The 23,082-nt window shown below is 46.2% G+C and overlaps 2 protein-coding genes and 1 long non-coding RNA gene across 3 annotated transcripts in view; 2 read left to right on the top strand and 1 right to left on the bottom strand.

The window, feature by feature from the left end:
- Positions 1 to 35: 35 nt before the first annotated feature.
- TTC29 (tetratricopeptide repeat domain 29) overlaps positions 36 to 23,082 on the bottom strand; it is a 341,387-nt gene continuing 318,340 nt past the window's right edge. The window contains exon 12 of the mRNA XM_055549984.1: positions 36 to 605. Within this exon, the coding sequence (XP_055405959.1) occupies positions 553 to 605 (53 nt within the window). The 3' untranslated portion in view covers positions 36 to 552. The remainder of the gene's footprint in view (positions 606 to 23,082) is intronic.
- Positions 4,648 to 8,043, top strand: POU4F2 (POU class 4 homeobox 2). Its single transcript, XM_055549985.1, has 2 exons — positions 4,648 to 4,932; positions 5,381 to 8,043. Exons 1-2 carry the CDS (start codon positions 4,648 to 4,650, stop codon positions 6,320 to 6,322), a joined length of 1,227 nt encoding a protein of 408 aa, XP_055405960.1. The 3' UTR covers positions 6,323 to 8,043.
- Positions 14,794 to 22,685, top strand: LOC129629821 (uncharacterized). Its single transcript, XR_008703335.1, has 4 exons — positions 14,794 to 14,850; positions 15,215 to 15,393; positions 21,007 to 21,177; positions 22,140 to 22,685. It is a non-coding gene; the product is annotated as an uncharacterized LOC129629821 (long non-coding RNA).

Below are 23,082 nucleotides of genomic sequence, written 5' to 3'. Positions count from 1 at the left end.
ATGCATTGCTTAAAATTTTAATAGTAAATTAGGTCCCAGATACAGGAGAGGAGACAGTGATTTCTCCTCTCGGGATGGCTGCGGGCTGATTTCGGGGTGGGAGGGGGTGCCTACCGCAGGGACCCCGCTGCCAGGGAGCTTGAGTGGAACCTCAAGCGATTCTTTGCCCGCGGGAGGGAAGTTGGTCACATCTATCGCATCTGGCAGCGATGGGACAGAAGCTATTGTCAAACAAAGAGGCTTGGCGAAAAGAAAGGCGCCCCTCTGGTAGTCACACACATGTGACACACATGTAGTTGATTCATTTTCTATTTCTCTTCTTTCAAAAAAAAAAAAAAGAAAAGAAAGAAAATCACTCCTCTGCTTTCAGTTTATTAGGTAGGTCTGAAGGTGTGCATAAGCGCCAGGGCAGATAAATGCTTGGACATAGAAGTGTATGTGGAGGTCACATGAAGCAGATTTCCAAGGCTGGGTCATTTGCTGCTGTCCCTTGGGTTTATTCTCAACTTTCCCGTTGTTTAGATGGTTTCCGCTACCTGGGGGACTGGAGTCTCACTTCCTCAGAAAGCAACTTCCACACTTGCTGGTGCACTTTGCAACACTGCCTGTGGGCAAAACCAAAATGGGTTTGATTGATAACATCGCAAAGAGCTTGGTACTCTGGACACTTCTGGTAGGAGAGATTTTAAGATTGCAAGTCGCGGTGATGAAGGAAGAATTGCATTTTCCCTCTAATACAACATTATTACTGCTGTTCATTTTCTTATTGAGTGAGAAAAGGAGAAAAGGAGAAATCTAACTCTCACCTGTTTTTGGAAAAAAGAAAAAAGTGTGTGTTTTCTAAGAGGATGTGAATGCAGGTAAATAAACTCTTGAATTGCTTTACAACTACATAGTAATTTGTTTCACCTTGATAATTAGAATAAAGGGCTCCCCCCTTTTTTGGTCTGGAATTAGAGATACCATTGAGAAATATCAGAAAGATTTTTAAAAGCTGTATTAAATTAATTCAGTGATATATAGATTTTAGACACCAGGTAAATATTCTCTTGGGAGTTGTCCTGCTTAAAATAGTTTTAATCACTAAACTTCATATCAAACAAAGTTTGTCCAGTCATTTCAACAGTGCCCTCTTTATTTCATGAATTTATTATACTATCTTATTTACCATATGAAATGGTGACAAGTGTTTAGCATTTTGGAGATCAGTTGTCAGTTGCTATTAAAATCAAGATTAATTCATATTAACGATATGCATTTCTCAATACTCCCAGGTGACAACATACATTAAAACAACTATGGCAAGTAATTAAGCTCAATGAAGGGGGAGGGGACAGGGAGAGGTTCAAAACACCCCCAAATATTTGATTTTGCAATCCAAGTTCAGCTGACTGATGCCACAATAATGCTTGGGAAACTCCTCAGGGTTGCTTTTCACTTTACATCTAATTAGGCACCTAATGAAAGAGAAGAATTTTTCCCCTTGTGGTTTTTTTCTTCTTGATATTCTTATGCCTTTATTTAAATACATAAACACATGGTTTATGAGGTGCAATACCCAAAAGTTTCTCCTGTGATTCCCTTAGTATTATAATCTGGAAGAACTAGGTAGATGCCCACCTTTGCCTTCCAGTTTTTCTCTTCCTCCACTCTTACTTTTAGCCCTTTGGTTCTTAAACAGTACTGATAGAGTATACACCAAAAATATTTTAATGGATTTCTTTTAGGTTTTAGAGATGCTCAACAGTTTATACTAATTAGATCATCCAAAGCCTTTTGAAGATTAAGCAAATTGGACAACCCTTGTTAATTAGAACATAATTTGAAGTTTGAAATTATATCATTGATGAAGTAGTCTAATTAATATGATGATATGTTAATAGACCAGTGAGATCCAGCAACACTGGAGTTTGGCTTGAACCTCTCCAACGTTTGCACAAAAATCCTCCCTCCTATACCGACATTAATAAAAGATTTCTATAGACTTCAATCTTTCCACGATGACATACAATTTATAGTATACACAATGCATTAGCCCATAGTACTGCTCAATTTTTTCACTATTATGAAAACTAATAAATTCGTCAAGCTGAATTAAGCATACAAATCAGATGAGGCATAGCAGATTACACAGTGAAGCACAGTGTCTCCCGAGCCTAAATGAAATTTCAATCTAATAATTCCTTCCTGGCCAAGTCATAATTTGTTTAGAGATGTTGTTCTACTTCTTTCAAAGCGCTATTCGCACTATAATTAAATGATACTCAAGCCTTTAACTTTGATTTATTTCATTTCTCGGAGCTTGAGACAGTGAGAGCTGTACAATGTCACTTTTTTTTTAAATTTCCTTGAAATTACCCTGGCTGTTGTTGAGGTAGAAATTAAACACCTAAAGTATTTACTTGAACCGACCGGCGCAAGCCACATTCATTCATGTCAACACCTCTCTGCAGTCCCGTGTCCAGCCTTCCCTGGGCTTCTTCTCGGGAACACTGCTAGTAGGAATTCCCTTCGGCTACTATTTATTCTTTTCCTCCATGTACGGGAGGAGGAAGGCAAGCCTCAGAGTTGCAAGGGGGTTAAGCACCATGGACAGAGCCCGTCGCGCGCCGTTTGCTTCAGCTTTCCTAGTTTTGGCGACTCCCGAGGACTGAGATCCCGACTTGAACCTGCTATCCTGCCCCGCAGAGGTCATGGGTGAACGAGAGACCCCCTACTTGCCACTGCCGCAGGGCTTCCAGGCGCCAACCACTCGAGGGCCCCCCTTCGCCACGCTCCTTGCCACTCTGTTTTGTCCCAGCGCGCGCCAGAGCCTCTCAGGCCTACCGCCTGCTCTCGCACCTGCTCGCCTTCCCCAGGCACCGTGTGCCTGCACCTGCTCCCAGTCACCCCCGTCCGGTTCGGGCCACCCGCGGGCTCTAGCGTGCGGGTCTCAGGGTCTTCTCACCCTCGCCGGTACCCCGCTCCCTCCGCACTCTGCCGGGGGTGTGTGTGACAGCAGTCCCCAACACCGAGAGAAGTAGAAAGAAGGTGGGGTGTGTGTGCGCGCGCGTGTGTTTTGTTGTAGGAGAGTGCCTGCTTCTTTTACAACTGGAACTAAGAGTGTGTGTCCACTTCTAATAAAAGTGGTCCGCTCTGGGACAAAAGTGCGAGCAAAGTGTTGGCTAAAAATAGGCGCTCTGTGCACGGAGCGGCTGTGGAAATGAAGATAACTGGGGCTCGTGCCAGCCCCTGAGGGCGTGTGTGTGTGTGTGTGTGTGTATTCGGGTGGGGAGGACTTTTTGCAGCACATGCGCTCTGTGATCTCTGGCCCTGCCTCTCGTCAGTTGCCCCTTCCTTCTTTGATTGTGACTAATGAAGAATAATAAATCCAGTAGCAAGGTTTGCCAGTGGATCCGCCCAAGACCTAACTCACACTGAACTGGAGACAGGGAGGAGGAGAAGGAAGATCCGGAGGAAGAGAAAAGAGGGTGGAGAGGAGTGTCTTTCGGTGGTAGTATTGGGGGGAGTACCCGGGGGCCTGGCGGGCAGTGGGTGGGGGGAAGTCGCATGCGCAAAGGCGACGGGAGCCGGCTCCTCCGCCGTCCAATCCGCTGAGAGCAGTGAAAAACCGAGTGTCAGAGAAAGCCCCTGCAGCCCTGTCGACCCCAGGTCTCTTTGACACCAGGCACCCGCCAGGCCGAGGGGGCGCAGAGCCAAGCGCCAACCACTGCGCCTACCAGCCGGAAGCGCAGAGCAGCACGGAGCATCCAGGTCCGCGGCAGGGTCCGCGTTCTCGACACTGTGGTCGCGAGCCAAGGATCGGGGTCACCTGAGCGGCAGGGAGGGGCGGACCGAGTTGGGGGCGGAGGCCTGCAACTTAGCAGTAAGCGGGAGGCGGGGGAGGCAGCAGGTAAGAGGCTTTCGTTATAGTCTAGGGGAAAGCTCAGCCGAGGCCTCTTTGACCCGCAACTTTATTTAGTAGTTTCTTTTCCCGGCGAGGCGCATACTGGGCTCAGGAAGCCGGTGGGGCTGGAGGTCGGCTCTTAGGTAGGAACCGCCCAACGGCTGGAGCGCAGACCTGGCCAACCCGGTAGAGTTGAGCAAGGGACTGCTGTAAGTGAGTGCTGTGGAGCGCGGGGAAGGGACGGCGGCGTCAGCGCGCGGGCGGGGGCAGGAAGGGGAGGCGGAGGGCGCGGGGAGGGGAGCGGCGGGGGGAGCGAGAGGGGGGTGTCTGGAGAGCAGAAAGGACCAAAGCCTGGAGGAAGCCAAGAGGGAGCAGGGGCGACGCTAGAATCCAAGCAGGAGAAACCGGCGCTTCCAGGCAGGGGAGGGCGGAGGCGCGGGAGGGAGGGAGGGCGGGGTGTGCGGGGGCAGGCGCGGGGAGAGGGGAGTATAACTCTGCGGCCGCGAAGAGCGGGGGCAGTTTCGGGCGCCAAGGTTCTGCAGCCAGCGCCAAGCCGAGCCCAGCATCCGCTGACTGACCTCAGTAGCCAGCGGTGGAGCGCGTAGCCGGGGCCAGGCGCGCAGAGCTCGGGGCGGCGGCGAGTGAGCACAACTTTGCATCGCCCTTCCCCGCTTCGGCTCTCGCCCAGCACTTCTCGGGAGGGTCCCAGCAGCCGGGGCCAGTGCGTGCGCCTCGGACCGGCACCCGAGCGGGCGGGGAAGATGATGATGATGTCCTTGAACAGCAAGCAGGCGTTCAGCATGCCGCACGGCGGCAGCCTGCACGTGGAGCCCAAGTACTCGGCCTTGCACAGCGCCTCGCCCGGGTCCTCTGCACCCGCGGCGCCCTCCGCCAGCTCTCCGAGCAGCTCGAGCAATGCTGGCGGCGGCGGCGGGAGTGGCGGGGGCGGTGGAGGCCGGAACAGCAGCTCCAGTAGCAGTGGCAGCAGCGGCGGCAGCGGCGGGGGCTCCGAGGCGATGCGGAGAGCGTGTCTTCCAACCCCACCGGTGCGTATTTCTGCATAATCACCGCTTAAAGGCACATTTTGACAGCCCCCTTTATCTGCTTGATGTTTTTTTCATGTCTGCACAGCAAATCACCCCACACCTCCAACCAATTTTCCCCCCTCTCTCTCGCTTATGTATTCAGCGGGTCTTTCCTTTCATATTAATTTTTATGACCTGGAATGTTGCCTGTGCGCGTGTTGTGTTGTGTTGTGTTTGCAGGCTCACTTTCCTCCTCCTCGTGCACTCTTGGTTTCTCTCCGTGGCTTTCCTCCTCTCCTCCTCACCCGCTAGTTTCAGGATTATTATTATCATTATTACTATTATTATTTTAACGTTCTGGGAATGTTGTAGGCGCGGCGGCGGTGCGGAGCGCTGGGCCGGAGCTTCCGGAGAGAGTGCGCACAATTCCCTGCTGAGAGTAATGTGTGCCTTTTACTTGCAATTGCAGAGCAATATATTCGGCGGGCTGGATGAGAGTCTGCTGGCCCGCGCCGAGGCTCTGGCGGCGGTGGACATCGTCTCCCAGAGCAAGAGCCACCACCATCACCCGCCCCACCACAGCCCCTTCAAGCCGGACGCCACCTACCACACCATGAATACCATCCCGTGCACGTCGGCTGCCTCCTCTTCGTCGGTGCCCATCTCGCACCCGTCCGCGTTGGCGGGCACGCACCACCACCACCATCATCACCACCATCACCACCATCAGCCGCACCAGGCGCTGGAGGGCGAGCTGCTGGAGCACCTGAGTCCCGGCCTGGCGCTGGGTGCCATGGCGGGCCCCGACGGCGCCGTGGTGTCCACTCCAGCTCACGCGCCGCACATGGCTACCATGAACCCCATGCACCAAGCTGCTCTCAGCATGGCCCACGCGCACGGGCTGCCCTCACACATGGGCTGCATGAGCGACGTGGACGCCGACCCCCGGGACCTGGAGGCATTCGCCGAGCGCTTCAAGCAGCGACGCATCAAGCTGGGGGTGACCCAGGCCGATGTGGGCTCCGCGCTGGCCAACCTCAAGATCCCCGGTGTGGGCTCGCTCAGCCAGAGCACCATCTGCAGGTTCGAGTCCCTCACTTTGTCTCACAACAATATGATCGCGCTCAAACCCATCCTGCAAGCGTGGCTAGAGGAGGCGGAGAAGTCTCACCGTGAGAAGCTCACCAAGCCGGAGCTCTTCAACGGCGCGGAGAAGAAGCGCAAGCGCACGTCCATCGCGGCGCCAGAGAAGCGTTCGCTGGAAGCCTACTTCGCCATCCAGCCGCGGCCCTCCTCCGAAAAGATCGCCGCGATCGCCGAGAAGCTGGACCTTAAGAAAAACGTGGTGCGCGTCTGGTTCTGCAACCAGAGGCAGAAACAGAAAAGAATGAAATATTCCGCGGGCATTTAGGAGACACACTTTAGGCCTCTCCAGGGACAGGCCCCCTCCTCATCTCTCCCCCCACCCCCATCCCTCTTGCCTCTTTTCTTTCCATTTTTCGCAACCAGAAAACAATTCCAGTAAATGTGAATCCAGAGAAAGCGAGGATTGGAGTGCGAGCGAACGCGTGAGCTACTGAGCCCAAGCCCGGTGAGAATGTGAAACGATTTCTCAAAGGAAAGAAAAACAAAAGAAGGGATTTGTCAAGTTGTAGCAAAGTTGTCCCTTTCGACCCCACCCACTCGGAAAAGGCACCTCGGCCTCTTCAGAGGAAGTCTGGAGCTGGCTGTTTGCAGGAAGGCAGATGAGACAGCCTTTTACAAGGCCCCCAGAATGATCAAGTAAGATTTGTTTTTATTCCTAAAGACGTCACCCTTGTTCAAGTTTAAAAGTACACTTTGCAGCTATTTTTCAGAAGTAGAAATTGATTCAGAACTGAAACTTTAAACTAGAGTTGATGCTTAATGTGATAGAGACATCTCTAAAGTATTTTGAATTAAAAAAAAAAGATGGCAGATTTTCTGCATTTACACTGTATATTATATATATATTTTTATTGTGGTTCTTACCCCCTTCTTCCTTCTCTGAAGTGTTAATGCTTAAGAAAGGAGTTGCGCCTGCTGTGTTCACTGATCTTGAAAGCTATTATTAGATTATTGCTGAACAACCCTCTGTAAATTATTAATTTATCTCTCTAGCAACTTAATTTGTGCACATTCTAATTAATTAAACTTCTTTAGTCTTAACAAACGGGGGGACGTATAGCTAGTGACGTTAAAATTTTTTTATGTTTAATGAGTTTACTGAATTTATACAGTTTTCCTCTTATACTGCATTCCTTTTGGCCCATTTGTATATTCTCACTTTGAATGAAGATTGTTTTTTTCTTTGTTTTCACTGGTAGTGTTCTGATTTGTGAGTCAATACTTGGTAATGGATGTCTTAACCCTATAGACCTGATTCACAGTCCAAAGTATTGTTTACTTTGTTACATATTTAATGGGGATTCCCACACTGTCCCTGCTACACATGCACTCTCTCACTCACTCTTACACACACACACACACACACACACACACCTCTAATGAAAGAGAAGTCAAGCAGTTGGAAGCATGAGTATGATGCATCATTTTCTAGCTTTACGTGCATTTGTCACTTGGTGTTTGCCCTTCCAGATTTTAAGATTTCACCAAGGTATTTCAATCTTCTAGTTTTCAGTTGCTTTGTGGACTACATTTCAACATTTACAAGAATCCTTCCTCCTTCTGTTTTTCCTTTTGGAGGTTTGTTTGTACAAAAACTAATTTGAACTATAAGAAAGACAGTGCACTGCTTGCAAATTCACATTGTTTGGTAGAATTCTTTTGGAACAACAAAAAAATTAGGTACATGATGACTGGTACCTTATGTATTGTAAATATCTCATTCAAAATGATGCACATATAGATATATTCTTACAAATTTTGCTGTATTGCTGTTCCATTTAAGGCTCTCTGAAGTCTTGAATTCTGTATATGACCTGGTTCTTGTTTTTGTTAATAGATGGTTTATTTACTATGGTAATGTACTAAGTTATTTTTGGTGTTGTTTGATTGTCTTTCATTGAAGAGATGATTTTAATGTTTTATTGGCAAAGTATGCTGCTTTTTTTCATTAAAATATGCTATTAAAATTAAATGGCTTTTAAAACGTGATGTTGTTTTAAATCATTTACATTGGAGTTATTTTGATGAGGGATTTTTTTAAACACATTTTGATGGTTTATTATGCAGTGATTGTTGCCAAAGTTTGACTTGGATTTAGTGGAGGGGGTTTCTCTAGGAAAGTAGAAAACACCAGGGTTTATAATAGCCAAGCTCATCTCAATGGGTGCTTTGCTTTTCTGGGCAGATAAGGTCACAACATTTGGCTCCAAATACCTCACTTGGAGTTCTTTTTCCAGATCGGCAAAATTCTGTGAAGAGAATCTTTATGAGCAGAGATATTGCATAGGTAAAAGGTAGAAGGGAGCTCAGTTCAGCTTTTAGCAGCACTGGGAGACTGGGTGTGGCAAATGTTAAGGCCTGTTTGGGGGAGTGGGACACCCTGGTTGAGGCCTAGGGGATAGCCCACTGTACTTCTCAGTTCAGTCACCACTCCTAAGGAGCAGTGCTCCACAGTCAGAGCAGGAAGCACCTAGGTTACTGGGTTATGAAGTAGAGCATCTCTCTCTTTCTCTCCTTTTCCATGGCCTTTAAGGAAACTCACGTTCTGCAAGAGGCAGAGTGGGGCTGAGGAAGAAATCATAGGTGGTTAGGGAAGCAAAATTTTGCCCCCTTTCTATGACTCATTCAGACACCAAAGTTGGTGACAGCCGTCTGCTGGTGGTTTGGCACAAAGAAATTCTGCCCATTGGATACACCACCTTTTCTTTTTCTGATCCTAGTTTCAAGAAACCTCCTCACCAATTTTAATAATTTTCAGACTTGTTACAACAGTTGGGCAACATATTAAGTTTTTAAAGTCTTTTTTCCCAGGAAAGTTCTGGCTTAGATATTTATATTATTTCTATGATTAAAATATCATATTAGTTATAGGTCCAACAAGAGGGAGGAAACAGGCCATCCTCCATGAGTAATTCTGCTAACTTGAGATGTTACCCCTCGAATATGGAACTGTCTTGGAACATTTCTTATTTTGAGGATAAGGTTACAAAACATCCCATGTGCCAATGAAAGCTGTTATAGTGGCTCCAGTTGGAACTAAGTATGGTTGGAAAATTGATTATGACGTTCAGAAGTAACAGAAAGAGTTATGAAAGTTGGAAGGATAATGGGTGAAAGGGCTTCTTTCTCTATAACTGAAATAAAAAAGATAACCAAAAGAACAAAATTCATATGTCCATTTAGAAATAACCAGATACACTGCAAAACATATCTAAGGAAATATAGAAAGTTGTGGGATTTAAAAGAAAAAATTGTAATCTCATATATAGTGATATTGATGGTTTGATTTTATTTCTGTGTTTTGAAGGCTGAATGCCCCATTCCTCCACTTTACCGCCTATTATTAGATTCAGTTTTCCTGAAAGTCTTTTCAGCCTGCCTTCAATCTCACTGTAATGGGTACTGATTTCAGCACCACGGATAGTAACCACATGACTCATTCTTGCTCCAACACTTTGACTGTACAGTTCTAGCCAGTAGGAGAACTTTCTGTTTGCTTACTTTTTCTTGAGTGGAGAAAATGAATTAAGTGGCTTGAATATATAGCAAACCAGACTTCTGATCTAGGTTAAAATTACCTTCAATAAATAACACCTCCTTCCTCCTGGGTGTAGCTGTTACCTAGTGTGTGTTAGGAGAAAGGGGAGTCAGTTAGGGGAAAGACAGACAGGTGTGCTTGTATTTTCTCTCAACAAATATAACATTTTTAAATGAAGAGAAAAACATGGTAAAATAGTAGAAACTGATAAATATAATGGATAGAAATAACAGAGGTGTTCTTTTTAGTGCATTTTGAAATATATGATAGCTTCCATGTTGCATGCTTGTCCTAAGTTTTTGTAAGTGAAGTGACAGAAAAGCAACTATCCATTTACTTCAACAGTTGATTGAAGGCCTAGATATACTCCTTCATTCATCAAGTGTTCTTTGTCTCCTGTGTTCCTGGACGTTTACAACTATCACATTTTAAGTTCATCTTCTTTATGTTATTACAAGGGTAAAAAAAACTTTGTTGCCTACAAAATGGAAATTTTATCTATTATTTAAGTCTGCTTAAACATGCTTATTTTATGAAAAAGTGGAAATTTTAAAAGAAATGTATTCTGAAAGTTTTCTATTAATGATAGTTACAGAGAAATACCAAAACAAAGGGATTTGAAAAGAAGAGGCTTGGTCTTAAAGACAAAATTAAAGGTAAGGCAAGAAGGAACTGTGTACAAATTGCTGAGAAATATCCACTTGATATTGGCTTTCCAAATACTCAGATGGATAAATAGCAGATTGTGCCTGATGATCCTTGTCATATTAATCAAATCTATTGGCATTCATGACTCATTTCCTAATTTTTTCTCCTAAGGTACACAATGACTATTTTATTGGAAAAAGATATTTTATGAATTGACTTAGCCACACACTTAGCCTTCCTCAATCTGATGTTTCAGAACTATGTAGTTTATTTTCTTTTAACTTCTTTAATGGCAAATGATCACATTTTTTTTGGTGTAATCATTTAAGTCTAAAATGGAAAGGAGTAAGTGACTCCTTAAAGTGGAAAGGAGAATAGCAAAGATCGTTAAGGCCTGGTTGATAGCTAAGTACAATCTATACCAATTGGATAATACTATTATCCAGAAAGAATGCAACTTTTTTTTGATATTTGACATTAAATCAGTTGGTCAATCCTTTATAGATTGAGTTTCATTGACATATATATATATATGTCATATATATATGGAAATATATATGGAAATATAATGGAAATATAATGGAAATATGAAAAGCAAATGAAGTAATTGGGCTTTACATTCAAAGGAACCCTATCCTAACTTCTAGAAAATGTATTTTAAAAATAAATAACAACATATAACTAAGTCTTTTACTATCAAGGAGAGATTCTAGATCTTTATTTTTGCCAAGAGAACTGGAATTTTGGGGGGGTGTGTAAAAATACTTTATTTTAAACTTTAAATGAATCAATTCATAATTTCATCTGTTGGGGCAGCTCTTTAAGAGTTGGTGGAAAAGGCATTAAAAAACTTGCTTGATCTTAAAAGGCATATTATTCAGAGAATGAAGCTCAAATTTTTCTAAGCAAGCTATGACAGTAAGTTTAGAAATTCATCCTTTCAATTGTTTGGCAACAACAATTTATATTGCTAGGTAAATGGTCTACATTAGAACTTAAAACTGTACTTTACTTTTCATTTGATCTTAAGGAGAGGGCCTGCAACAGAAGGAAAAAAAAAAAAAGAAGAAGAAGAAGTTGGATTGGTATCCTGGTAGGACAAAAAGGAAGACAAAGGTTCCTGGATAGTTATGATGATAGAAATGTTTCTGAAGTCTACATTTGTCAGGAGACAGATTTATGACAATGAGAAAAAAATCACTAAATTTCCCCCTGCTTTGCTCCTTTAAAGGAGCCATTCCCAGTCCTGAAAGGCTATTATGAGCGAATTAATAAATTACACAGCGAATTATTAAATCCAGATAATTACAAGGAATAAGTAAGTAATCATTAGTTATCTCAGCTAATTACTGTGGGTCACAGCCAGCCGGAATGTGAAATCCTCCTCGGGAATTGAAATTAACTTTGCACAGTGAGTCTCTCTGCTTGACATCCCCAGTCTGTAGGCACATGGCAGCTCCCTTGTGAGCCAGTCTTTCTATTTAACTTGGAGAGAATAGAAATAAAATTAAGTGGCGATGTGATAATAGGAAGCTGCTCAGAAAGCAAACTGTGGGTTTTATTCTGCCTGGAGATGAAAAGCTTTATTTATACCAGTTTCAATATTTTTTTTGAAGTACCCTTGTTGAGACAGGCTTCTTGAACACACACACACACACACACACACACCCTAGTCCTCTGGTGTGACAGATAAGTAGCACAGGAAGAAGGCTCAAGAAGAACAAACAGTTTGAGGGGTGTGTGTGTGTGTGTTTGGGGGCAGCAGTGAGAAAGAAATAAAATGAAAATATTACGCCTTGCTTTCATCCCACACAGTGGAAAGGCTGTCAAAAAGTGCAGCCTGGTCTAATAATCTGTTTGTTTTGTTTGGGTAACAATATGCTTTCATCGTGCCACTGGAAGAACCAGCTTTGTGCAAATGTTGTCTCTCGTTGATCTTTCACCAGATGCTTCAAGAACTGATGTCACCTCCACCCCACCCCCCACCCTCAGCATATAGCATCACTTTCTGAAGCCAGTCACCACTACCCTTTCTCCCTCCACTCCCATCATCAACCCCCCCCCCCACCCCCAGGCTTCCTCAAAGGGCAGAGAAGACAGCCAAGCTCCATGCCTGTTGGAAAGTGGGAAATGTATCTGTGTGATAAAGTGTGTACATCACAGGGCTAGGAAAGACTGGACATACGAAGAAAACTGCGGTTAATATATTAAAATGAGGGGGGAAATCTAAGAGCTTTTTTTTTTTTTTTATCAATTGCAATTAGATGGACAGTCTTTCCGCTCATTCCGTGCTCTAGTCTGGGATGATAATAAAAATTTAATGAAGCCTGGGACGAGCAGAGAGCTCTGTCTAGGGACCGTGGAATAGAATATTTTAACTGTACATTTATACCAACTGTCTGGCTTCAAAGACGTGACTGCTTTTAATCTCGAATTAGAAAACCACAGACTTGAAATTAAATATTAGATACCCTCGGATTCCCTTCCTTTCTGAAATATTGTCACGACTCTGTTTTCCTCCACTGGCCCGTAACACACATATCTTAGGTCTCCAATTACATTTCCGTGAATAATAGATGGCTTTGATAGGGTGCAGTATTCTGGTGCTTTTGTTTTTTTTTTTTTTTTTAATAGAGTTAATGCAATATTAATTGGCTGTAGATGTTATAAGAATGCACAGCCCCCTTTTCAGGAACAAATCGATGAGATAGGGATGTGAGAGGGAGCGAAGGCGAAGGCTTTCCCCAGCCTAGGTCACTTCTTTGTGGAGGGGACCTTCTTAGAGCTTTGGGTAAGTGAAGGGGCGCCTTGAGTTGAGACCGGGGTTTGCGGTCTCAGCAGCCAGGAGCAAGGGCTACCGGTGAGGGCGGAGGTAGAGGTGGGGAGCGGTGAGAGTGAGAAGCAGGACACGGGGACCGTGATCACAGAGAGGCCTTCCTCTCTGCTCAAGGCTAGGGCTTCGTGCTCGCCTGGCCCGCTCCGGCGGTGCGGAGGAACCGAGATCTTCGCACCCACCCGCTGGCTTCCCACCACTTTGTACCCGCCGGTCTCGGGTTCCCTGCCAGCCCCAACTCCCCTCTCCTCCAGTTCGGGGTGCAAGCTGCTGAGAAACTGTCTGGGAGGGGCCGAGTGTTAGAGCCACAGTGTTAGGGAGTGGGGAGCAGAGCCGCCCTCCCAGCTGGACGCGCTTGCCCTGGCCCCGCGTGGCCCCTAGAGCCTGGGGGCGGCGGGGGGCGGGTAACAGCCGCCTTACCAGGCGCGCAGCCAGGAGGAACCTGCGAGAAAAAGCTGCCCAGGCTCCTCGCCCCCTTGCATTTTACTAATCACGTCTATTTAAATTCTAGCGCGGTCTGCCGCGCTCTCACCGGGAAAGCTCTGGAGAACTGGACCCATCAATTATTCTGAAAAAATCCCAGACTACGTGAGGCTTCCAGCCTGCGGGAGGGAGGCGGCGGGAGGAGGTGGAGAACCTAGCCCCGACTCCTCACCCCTCCTCTCCGCCCTCCCCAGCGCGGATCCCTCGGTGGACACTTAACTTCAGGGTTCTGGGACCCAGGGGAGCGGGCGCGCCCTCTGAGGGTTTGCGCTCAGTGGGCCGGGAGGGGAGGTGGTGGGTGTAGGCTGAGGCCTGGCCTCGCCTTTCGTTCCACCCGCGTGGAAAGGTTTCGGTCCTGTGCAACCCGATCAAATGGATCACCGTTTTCCAGGCGGCTACCCGCTTCAGCGTCTACACCCCACTCCTCACTTTCTGCCGGGTCACTAATGCTGGCCTGGTCGTTGAGGGCTGCTGGGCACGGAGCGGTCTCTGCTCGGTCTTCTTTTACTCCACAGGCCTGCAATGGTAAGGCCTTGGGGACATTCTAGTTCAGAAGCCTTTTAGGAACCACGATTTCAAGTCCTCTAGCACTTCCCCCTCGCTCCCCACCCCCCCAATTCAGGCTCCAGGATGCCCCGAGGCCGCGCTAGGGCCGAGCGCGCAGGGGACGCTCAAAAAGAACGTGTTCGCTCTAAAGTAGGGAGGCGGGTAAGCCGGGCTAGTAATTACTGCCCCCACCCAGCCTCACCCGCCCCCCACCTCCGCTCTGGCTCTACAGCCATTACTCCAGCTGTCACTCGGCGGCAAGCGAGAGCTCTCCCCCGTCCCCAGACCCCGCCGTAGCCATCAGAAACCACCCCCCCCCCACACACACACACCCTCCCCCCGACCAGGGTCTGAGTAGTGAATCTTTAAAATTTAGGTATAATTTTTCATAAACCTTTCCCCCAAACCCTCCCATTATCTAGGCCCTGGGAGCATATTCAGAGTCTTATCTGTGTCTACTGGTGAGTTTCGGCCGGCGGGTTCTCTTGTAGTTTCCAGGATTCCCTGAGTAATGGAAGGCCACCAGAAAATCAGAAGCCTGTGTCCAATATTTTTGAAAGAAACCACCTGGCTTTTGGAATACTTGTAAGATGCCAGAGTAGTCCGGTTAATCATGAGCTTTGGTTAGAAAGAATAAAACAAACAAGTAATTGATGGGTTTGTAAGTGATTGACAGGCATAAGTCCACATCTTCTGCACGAGTGGCTGGGGCAGTGTATTTTTCGAAGGCCTGTGCGACTGGGAGGTTGGTGGACTCATTGCGAGATGGAGGGTTAATACACACGTCCCACTTTCTCAGTGGGCCTCTGGGGCTTTGCTAAATGGCAGTCTGCATCTCTGTGCATTTTGGTTAAACGGGGTGGAAGCTCCCTGATTTCTAGAGTGGGTCCTTGGTTTGGGGAATTATTGGCCTAGTGGTGTAAGGTGTTGGTAGTGGAGGTGAGGGAAGACAGTAATCCCTTTGGGCGTGGTGGTGGGGGGGGAGTCACCTTATGCTCCAAGTTCAACAGCAGGACAAGTGTCCAGATACGTTGTAAGGACGTAAGGGTAGACGTCGAAGGAAGGCCCCTGACCCTCGCCCAGAGTCATCATCACCTTTTCTGCTCCAGTCCTAGATGAACCAAATCACTTTGCAGCGTGGGAAGCCACACTTCCGTCCGCAGTACCCCGAGCCTCCGCGGGCTTGGCCTGAAGCCACAGACCGGAAGAGAAGGAGAGATCCTCTCTTCCTGGCTTCTTGTCATCCAGCAACACACACGTAGCTGGACTTTCATAGACCAACACAGAGGTACACTCAGACCGTTCCCTGGGGCCCGCATGCCTGGGTGAAACTTTTCAAACTCACCCCAAATCTCTCCTTAGTCTATCCAAGTCACGCGATTCCCCTAGGAAGATGCTCCAGACTCCCTGCGGGCCTCTTTTAGAGTACCGACGGGTTCTGACCGTCTGTTTGCCACAGGTGTGTGTCCTTGCGGCCTATCCTGCCTTGGCGGGGAGCTCAGATATGTTGTCTGGGGGCTCCGCGGGTGAAGTGGGGCGGAAACCGTCTGTGACTCCCGGGAAGATCGCGTGGACCAGGCCGGCAGGTGCTGCGCTCAGCCGGGATGGGGGAGCCGGGATTAGATCAGGGGTCCCTGCGAAATCAGGGTTCAGTGCTTCAGGCTCTGGGCTCTCCCGATTTCGGCATGGCTTTCAAACAGGGTGGCTTGGCTCACCGGTTGTGTCATTTTGATACCAACTTTGAGGTGGTAACTAACAATCTTTACCTAGAACCAGAATGAAGGCAACCACTTTTTCCACTTCCTCCAGAATTGCTGGTCTTTGGGGTAGAGATTGGGGTGAGTGGAGAATAGAACTCAAGCCCTAGCTGCCCAACTAGGACTTCTGACACCTTCTGAGACGAAAGTCATTTTTAAGGATGTGGGGTTCACATCCCTAAATTAAGTGTCTGGCTTTCGAGAAATGGTCCTAAATGGGTTAGTTAAGAATCACTTGGTAAGTTGCTTTTTCGTCAGCTTTTCACTTTGCAGGCCTGAGAGCTTTTAATTACAGTCAAGTCAGTATTGTCAGAGGGGCCCATTCTTCCAATTCCTAAATAATTTCATTGATTTTCCCTCTCCCCTCATACTGCTTTCTTTTTCAGTAAGATTTCTCCCCCTCTGCTCCCCCCACCCTCCAGCCCCCACCTTCCCTTGCGGGAATTCACTCAGAGTTTGGGAGGTGAACAGGGAAAAAGAGGGAATTTCAGGGGAGATGGGTGGTTAGTAGGAGATGATACCTACGTCTCCCTGGGGAGAGGAAGACATGCAGAGTGACCACATCTGGTCTGCCTTCTCCCTATGTTAGACAGTGTCGATGCCCCCAAAAGAAAAGGGAACTATAATAACACAGAAAGGGCACATCACAGGGAACCATACCGGCTCCATTGAGTCAGGTATCCTCCATGTGTCTCCAGGAGAAGTGGAAGTACTACGTGTAGCTGGGAATTAGTCTTGATAATATGAGCTCATTCACTGTAAATAAAAATCACAAAATCCCCTAAAGGTGACATGAATTATCCATTCTGAGCAGGAGAACAAAGTGCAAGAAGAAACGTTTCTCTGAGCTGAAATGTGCCAAACATCTCTTGTCATTCTGAAAAACCCAGCAATTATCCCTCTCACAACCCAGTGAGAGAATTCTGCAGTTTTGTGATTCATTTTGCTGGTCCCATAACTCCAAGTTTTGTTTTTCAAAGTTAGTTTTTACCACCCAATTCTGCCATCACACAGAGCATCTGATAGCCAGTGGAAAACAGAGGGGAGCCGGATGTTGCTGGCAGAGAAAATGAGAGCTAAGGCTGCTCTTTCTGCTTTGCTCCCATTGCTACAGAATCCTATACTGGTGGGTAGAAGAGATGTCCAGAGGTTTCCTGCATGTCCCTTTAGCCCTTGAGGTGTGTGTGACTGGAGAGGAGGGTTAGATGAAAGAGTAGACAGACTTAATGGAAGATGAGAACAATCTTATTTATTGTGCCCCCATTTAAAACTACTTCATAACTCAGTAATGAGGGTGAGAAGCATCCTTACTCTCCACCATTTACTCCTGGCTAATAGGTATCAGTTACTGCAAGATAAAATGATTTAATCAGTCTAGGAGGAATCTCTTTTAATGCTCAACCCATCACCCTTCCATTTCCCCCACCCCTGCCTGCTTGTCATTGCTCTCATCTCTCAAATGGCTTGGATGAGGAAATCTTAGAAGCTGGTGTCACTGGTAGAAATAGTTCCCTTGTTGAGGCAGGATTTCTGTTTTAACTTGAACACTGCCTAAGAGTTGCTTATAAAAAATGACCCCTCCCCCAAATCCACATTTATCTGGTGTGTGTAAGACAGAGAAAACTGCCCTGAGATGCAGTAACACTTGACTTCCCTGCAGCAGAAAGGCTGAGGTTTTGCTTTTTTTGGTAATTTTTTTTTTTTTTTGACTTGTTGGAATAAATCATTGACAAGCTAGAGTTCTCTGGTTTTTCAGGTTTTGCAATCTTCCTCTTACACGAAGTTTTTCTCCTCTTGTCCAGGAAAGGATGCTATTCATGAAACTGCTGCCAGTTGTAACTGTAAGCAATACCAGCCTTAAACATGATCTACCCCAGCTGACACCAGGCAGGTGTGGCGAAGAAGAAACTGACACAGATGACACCATCTTGGGGTAACTTTTCTCCCAGGCTTTATAGGAACCACCAGAGCAGGCCTAGGCTGGAAGGAAATCAATTTGTAGAGTCAGTCCCCAAACCCTTTTATTCATTCTGATGGCTTGAGACTTAACACAATGTGGAGGCTCAGAAGAGAAACAAACAAGCAAACAAAAAGCAAAGCCCCAAAACGTTTCCTCCATTTTAAATTGCTTAGATATTACAGTTCCTCTAATCTTTCCTGCCTGGGCCCCTTCTGCTCTCACATTCTTTTCCATTTCCCCCCTCACCCCCTACTCCTCCTCCCCTTCACTTTCCTTCTCCCAATCCCTTTCTGTTCCCAGCATGCTCTTGGAGAACTTGAGTTGCATGCAAAGCTGGGAATGAGTGCTCAAGCAATTTCACAGTGAGAGGATTACAAACAGTGATCACTAGAGCTTAGATCTCAGTAGAGTGGACTGTGTCTTTGAAGATGATGCAGGATATGTATTTAGGGAGCATATAAAATGGAGAATTGGGCCCCGGTGTAGGACAAAGTTATGACTGGGCATGTGTCCTGGGCATCTTGGTGGGTGTGAGGTACAGGTCTAAGGGAGGTGAGTCTCCATGCTCTTCTTTTGTGAATCTCTTTAACCATGTGGAGGAGATGCCAAGGACATTTTTACTCTTTTGGTTGAAGAAGAAGCACACATGAAGTCTAGAAGCTATCATATTTACTGCCTAAACACACTGACTTTTAGATGGAAATGCCATCAGTTGTCTCTGCCCAGTTCTGTTGCAGATCTATTAATCATATCCATGAGGATTGCCAAAATGGCAGGGCTCTCTTCGCTTTTCAGTTTATACAGAACAGAATCATTTACATAAAGTCCTTAAGGCAAATAACTGTTGGGGCTCTAATTTATATCTGATCGAAAATTAGCCGTCATTATGCGCTCCATTAGCAGCGTCTTTAATGTGCTTCTAAGCACCATTTGTCAAGCGGCTTGTTAATATCCTTCAAGTCTTTAAAGTTGAGAGCTCATTAAAGAGTGCGCTCTGTTATTGATGTAATTTAGATGAGTTTGGAAGAGCAAGTACACCATGCCTTGAATGGGCAACCTCCAGAAGCCAGGGCAAAGGGGCGTGTGGTGACCAAGTCACTATTAATAATTTCCCAGAAGCCTTTGTGCTTTCTTGACAGAAGGTCTCTGGGTCCCGCAAAGGTGTTTTTGAAGCCTCACTCCTTAACTGGGTGTAAGTTTCTCTGGGAAGGTGTATGTTTGTCTTCAATGATTCATTTTATTTCTTATCAGTTCACTGAATCTTATGAGGTTTGGGTGGTGTGAAAGAATGGGCTCCAATCTAAGATCCTTTATGAGAGAATTTGCCAGTTTTCCTTTCTTATTTGTTCGCACCTCCAGTCCTCACTTATTGCCTAGCTGTTCACCTCCTGAGGTTCTGCCCTTTATCCACAAGGTGGAGGAAGTAAATATCTATTGGGAAAAACCATAGGCCTAAAGACGGAGATACTGCCCTCGGACCTATTTTGACTGAGGTACAGTAAACCTGCTTAATTATGTACATATTATTACATTATCTATCAACCACGCCATCAGAAGAGCATAAAGGCCAATAAATTACCTCAGTTATTTATCTGAAAATCCATATATTTTGTCATGTCCTTTCTGGAGGAGATTGTGTTAGTGTAACACAATAAAGAAAACCATTAGCATAGGCAGAAAATTGCAACTGAGTGCAAGGATAATTCCACTAGCAGGAATAAATAGCAGTTAGAAAGCTGCATTTTGTCCTGGATTTTCTGATAGGTTCAATCAGCCTCCTTTGGATTCAAGTATTGAGGGTATCTGTGAATCTTGCTATCAGGGGTTTAGCAAGATATTGCACCCTCTTCTAAGTCTCACATTAAAAAAAGCATTCAAACCACCATGATTTTTGAACCCCACTTCTGATCTCTAAATTCTCTTCCCCTCCTGAGATCTTCTGGGAGCTCAGAGATTAATGCCAGATAATGAAAGACATTAGGCATTTTATTCTCTCCTCTAAATTTCCAAGATTCTTTCAGCCTTAGAAGCCTGTGTGTGAAGATAGCTCTACCTTATCAGATTGAAGGAAAAAATAAAACCACGAGTTTAGGAACTGGAACTGGACCTAGATGGGGTTGGTTGGAAAAGTCTTTTTAGAGAAACCCCATCTCCCCCTTTATCTCCTGCTTCAAGAATAATCTTGTTTTCATCATTTGTTAAACAGTTTATTCTTGTGCTCCACACCCTAAAAGAGTCATCACATACACACTAGGAGAAAGAGAAGGGAGAAAGATATAATAAGATCAATCTAAGGACATATTGAGGTCATATAACAGCACAAATATTCTCAAGTGCTCTGTATAATGTGCAGTGGGGATTTTGGGCAGTTTTATTGTGTGGTAGGATCCTCATCTCCGTTGTTTTTTACAGGATTCCTTCAGGCTAAAGTAATAAAGCGAGTAATTAGAATGCTAAAGACAGATGTAAATAACAGGAATGAGACAGCGGTGACAGATGAGCGGCTGGGTCAGGAAAGAGCCCAGTTGGTGGAAATGACACCGCTTCCTCGCTCCCTGTCCCCTCCCCCACCCCATTCCCCTTTTCTCTTTCGGCCTCTCGGTCCTCGCCGCCGTGGCCTTAGGCGGCCGGCCGGGGACACTCCGGTCAAATTGCATTCGGGAGGCGGAGCGCGGCTGCGGGCTTGGGAAGCCGCACGGGGGGCGTCTCAAGCTTCGAGCCTCGGGAGCCACAGGCTCATCCACCGATCGGCCGCGAGGCGGGCGCCACTCGGGCAGGGCCTTCCCGGGGTCTCCCCCAGGCCGCCGGGAGGGTCTGCCGGGTCGCCGCAGCCACGGGTCCCGCAGCCCGCGCCTGCCCGCAGCAGCCCCGCCTGCGCCCCGCCGGGTACCTCCGGCGCGGTGGTTGCGTGCAGCAGCCGCTCGGTCCTCTCATGGCTGCCTTCGGGGCCTCTGTCGCCTTTTTTCTCCAAAACCAGAGCGAAGAGGCCTCGGAGGTGCCTTCACTGCGCACTTTGGCTGAGGGATCCCAGGCCTGCCCTGGCGCTTAGGTGGCCACACGGCTGAGGCCCCATACCCGGGGAGCGGCCCAGCGACGCCGGGGTCTCCAAGGCCTTTTTCCTCCGGAGACTCCGGCCCTGGAAGTGCATTATACGGTTTTTTTTTTTTTTTTGGACTCCCTTCAGAGGTCACACCTGGCGGAAGCCGGCTCTTCCTGATGTAAATGTGCAAGTTATCCCAGGAAGAACCCGAGAAAAACAACCCACCTTGCCTTTTGATTGAAAGATGTAACAGCAACAACTTGCCTTTCCCAGGCCTGACCTATCAACAGCGAGGCTCGTAGGAGAGCAAATACGGTAATTAGTCAGTGAATGCATAATTTACATGGACAGCAGTCTTGTCTCAAGTTGATTATACGGAAGTTTAAAAATGTAAATACTACTTAACCACTATCTTTGGCGTTAGAGAAGGAAGAATGGTCAGATCTGATTCAAATCTCATTAACAGGTCGTTTAGTTACTAAGAAAGTGAAGTTGCTCAGTCGTGTCTGACTCTTTGCGAGCCCATGGACTGTAGCCTACCAGGGCTCCTCCATCCATGGAATTTTCCAGGCAAGAATACTGGAGTGGGTTACCATTTCCTTCTCCAACCCCATAGATAACTTTCCGGATCTGGTTGCCAGACCTTCTTTTTCATGCTTTGAAGAACCGTAGTCCCGAAATTGGGGTTTACGTGGGTTTGAAGCTTCATTTTAAGGAGAATGATAATCCTAGGGGTGCCCTCTGGAGTGACATCGTTAAGAGTAGCCAGAAGTGAGCATGCATTCTCTTTTTCATGGTTTAACTTTAGAGCATCAAATGCCTTCTTTTAGCATCAGAACTCTTCAGATTACATACACACATTAAACAAACGAAAACCCCCTGAGTGAGCCAAACTAGGCCAGGAGGCAGCTCCAATCTCCCCTGGTAATGTTGGTACCCGGGTAAGTTAGCGGGTGTGTGTGAAACACAGTGACACACATGTCAGCTGAGGAGTTCCTCTGTTACTTGCCAGATGGCTAACACTAGTTATGCCTATCAGCAGACCGAGATGACCACTCTTCCATATTTTTAAAAGAGGCTTGTAAATAGTAGGGAAGAGTGAGAATTAATTTAAAATTTAATTAATTAATTAATTAAATTTTAAATTAATTTTTATTGGAGTGTAGTTGCTTTACAATGTTGTGTTAGTTTCTATTGTACAGTAAAGTGAATCATCTATATGTATACACATAACCTGTTTTTTGTTTTTTGTTTTTTTTTGATTTCTTCCCATTTAGGCCACCACAGAGCACTGAGCAGAGTTCCCTGAGCTATACAGGAAGTTCTCATTAGTTATCTATTTTATATATAGTATCAATACTGTATGTGTCAATCCTAATCTCCCAATTCATCCCACCTCCCCACCTTCCGCCCCTTGGTTTTTTCTACATCTGTGTCTCTAGAGAAATTCATTTTTATTAATTTTGTTTTAACTTTTAATTCTTGTTGCTCTTTAGTCACTAAGTCACATCCAACTCTCTTGTGACCCCAGGGACTGCAGCCCACCAGGGTCCTCTGTCCATGGAATTTCCCAGGCAAGAATACTGGAGTGGGTTACCATTTCCTTCTTCAGGGAATCTTCCCAACCCAGGGATCGAACCTGCATCTGCTGCTTGGCAGGCGGATTCTTTGCCACTGAGCCATTTGGGAAGCCCTTTAACTTTTAATACCTAATCAGTAAATATACTTTCATTATTTGTACCAAAAGTGCAATGGATAAATTTCTGAACCTATTTCCTGCCTGATTCAGACTGATTATTATTTTGTTTTGAGTTAACACTTTATTTTGAAACTATCTCTTCCTTAAAAAAAAAAAACAAACACAAAAAAAACAAAACAAAAAAAACTGCTGGGGAATGTCTGTGGAGTGTTTATGAAGCTGGTAATGATGAGTACTATTCCTCTGAGGCTCTTAGGTCAAATCTGTAGGGCAAATTTTAGGAGGCTTTGTTAAGTCTATACTTGATGAAAGTGAGTATTTCATGAAACAGAGACTCACAGACTTAGAGAATAAACTTATGATTGTGGCAAGGGGGGAGAAAGGGGGGAAGGGTTAGGGAGTTTGGAATGGACATATACACACTGCTACTGCTGCTAAGTCGCTTCAGTCGTGTCCGACTCTGTGTGACCCCATAGACGGCAGCCCACCAGGCTCCGCCGTCCCTGGGATTCTCCAGGCAA

This window comes from Bubalus kerabau, chromosome 16, assembly GCF_029407905.1.
Source record: "Bubalus kerabau isolate K-KA32 ecotype Philippines breed swamp buffalo chromosome 16, PCC_UOA_SB_1v2, whole genome shotgun sequence".
In the NCBI taxonomy this organism is placed as follows: Eukaryota; Metazoa; Chordata; class Mammalia; order Artiodactyla; family Bovidae; genus Bubalus; species Bubalus kerabau.
Note: the sequence above shows the minus strand (reverse complement) of the source record. Positions and strands in the feature narration are given on the sequence as shown.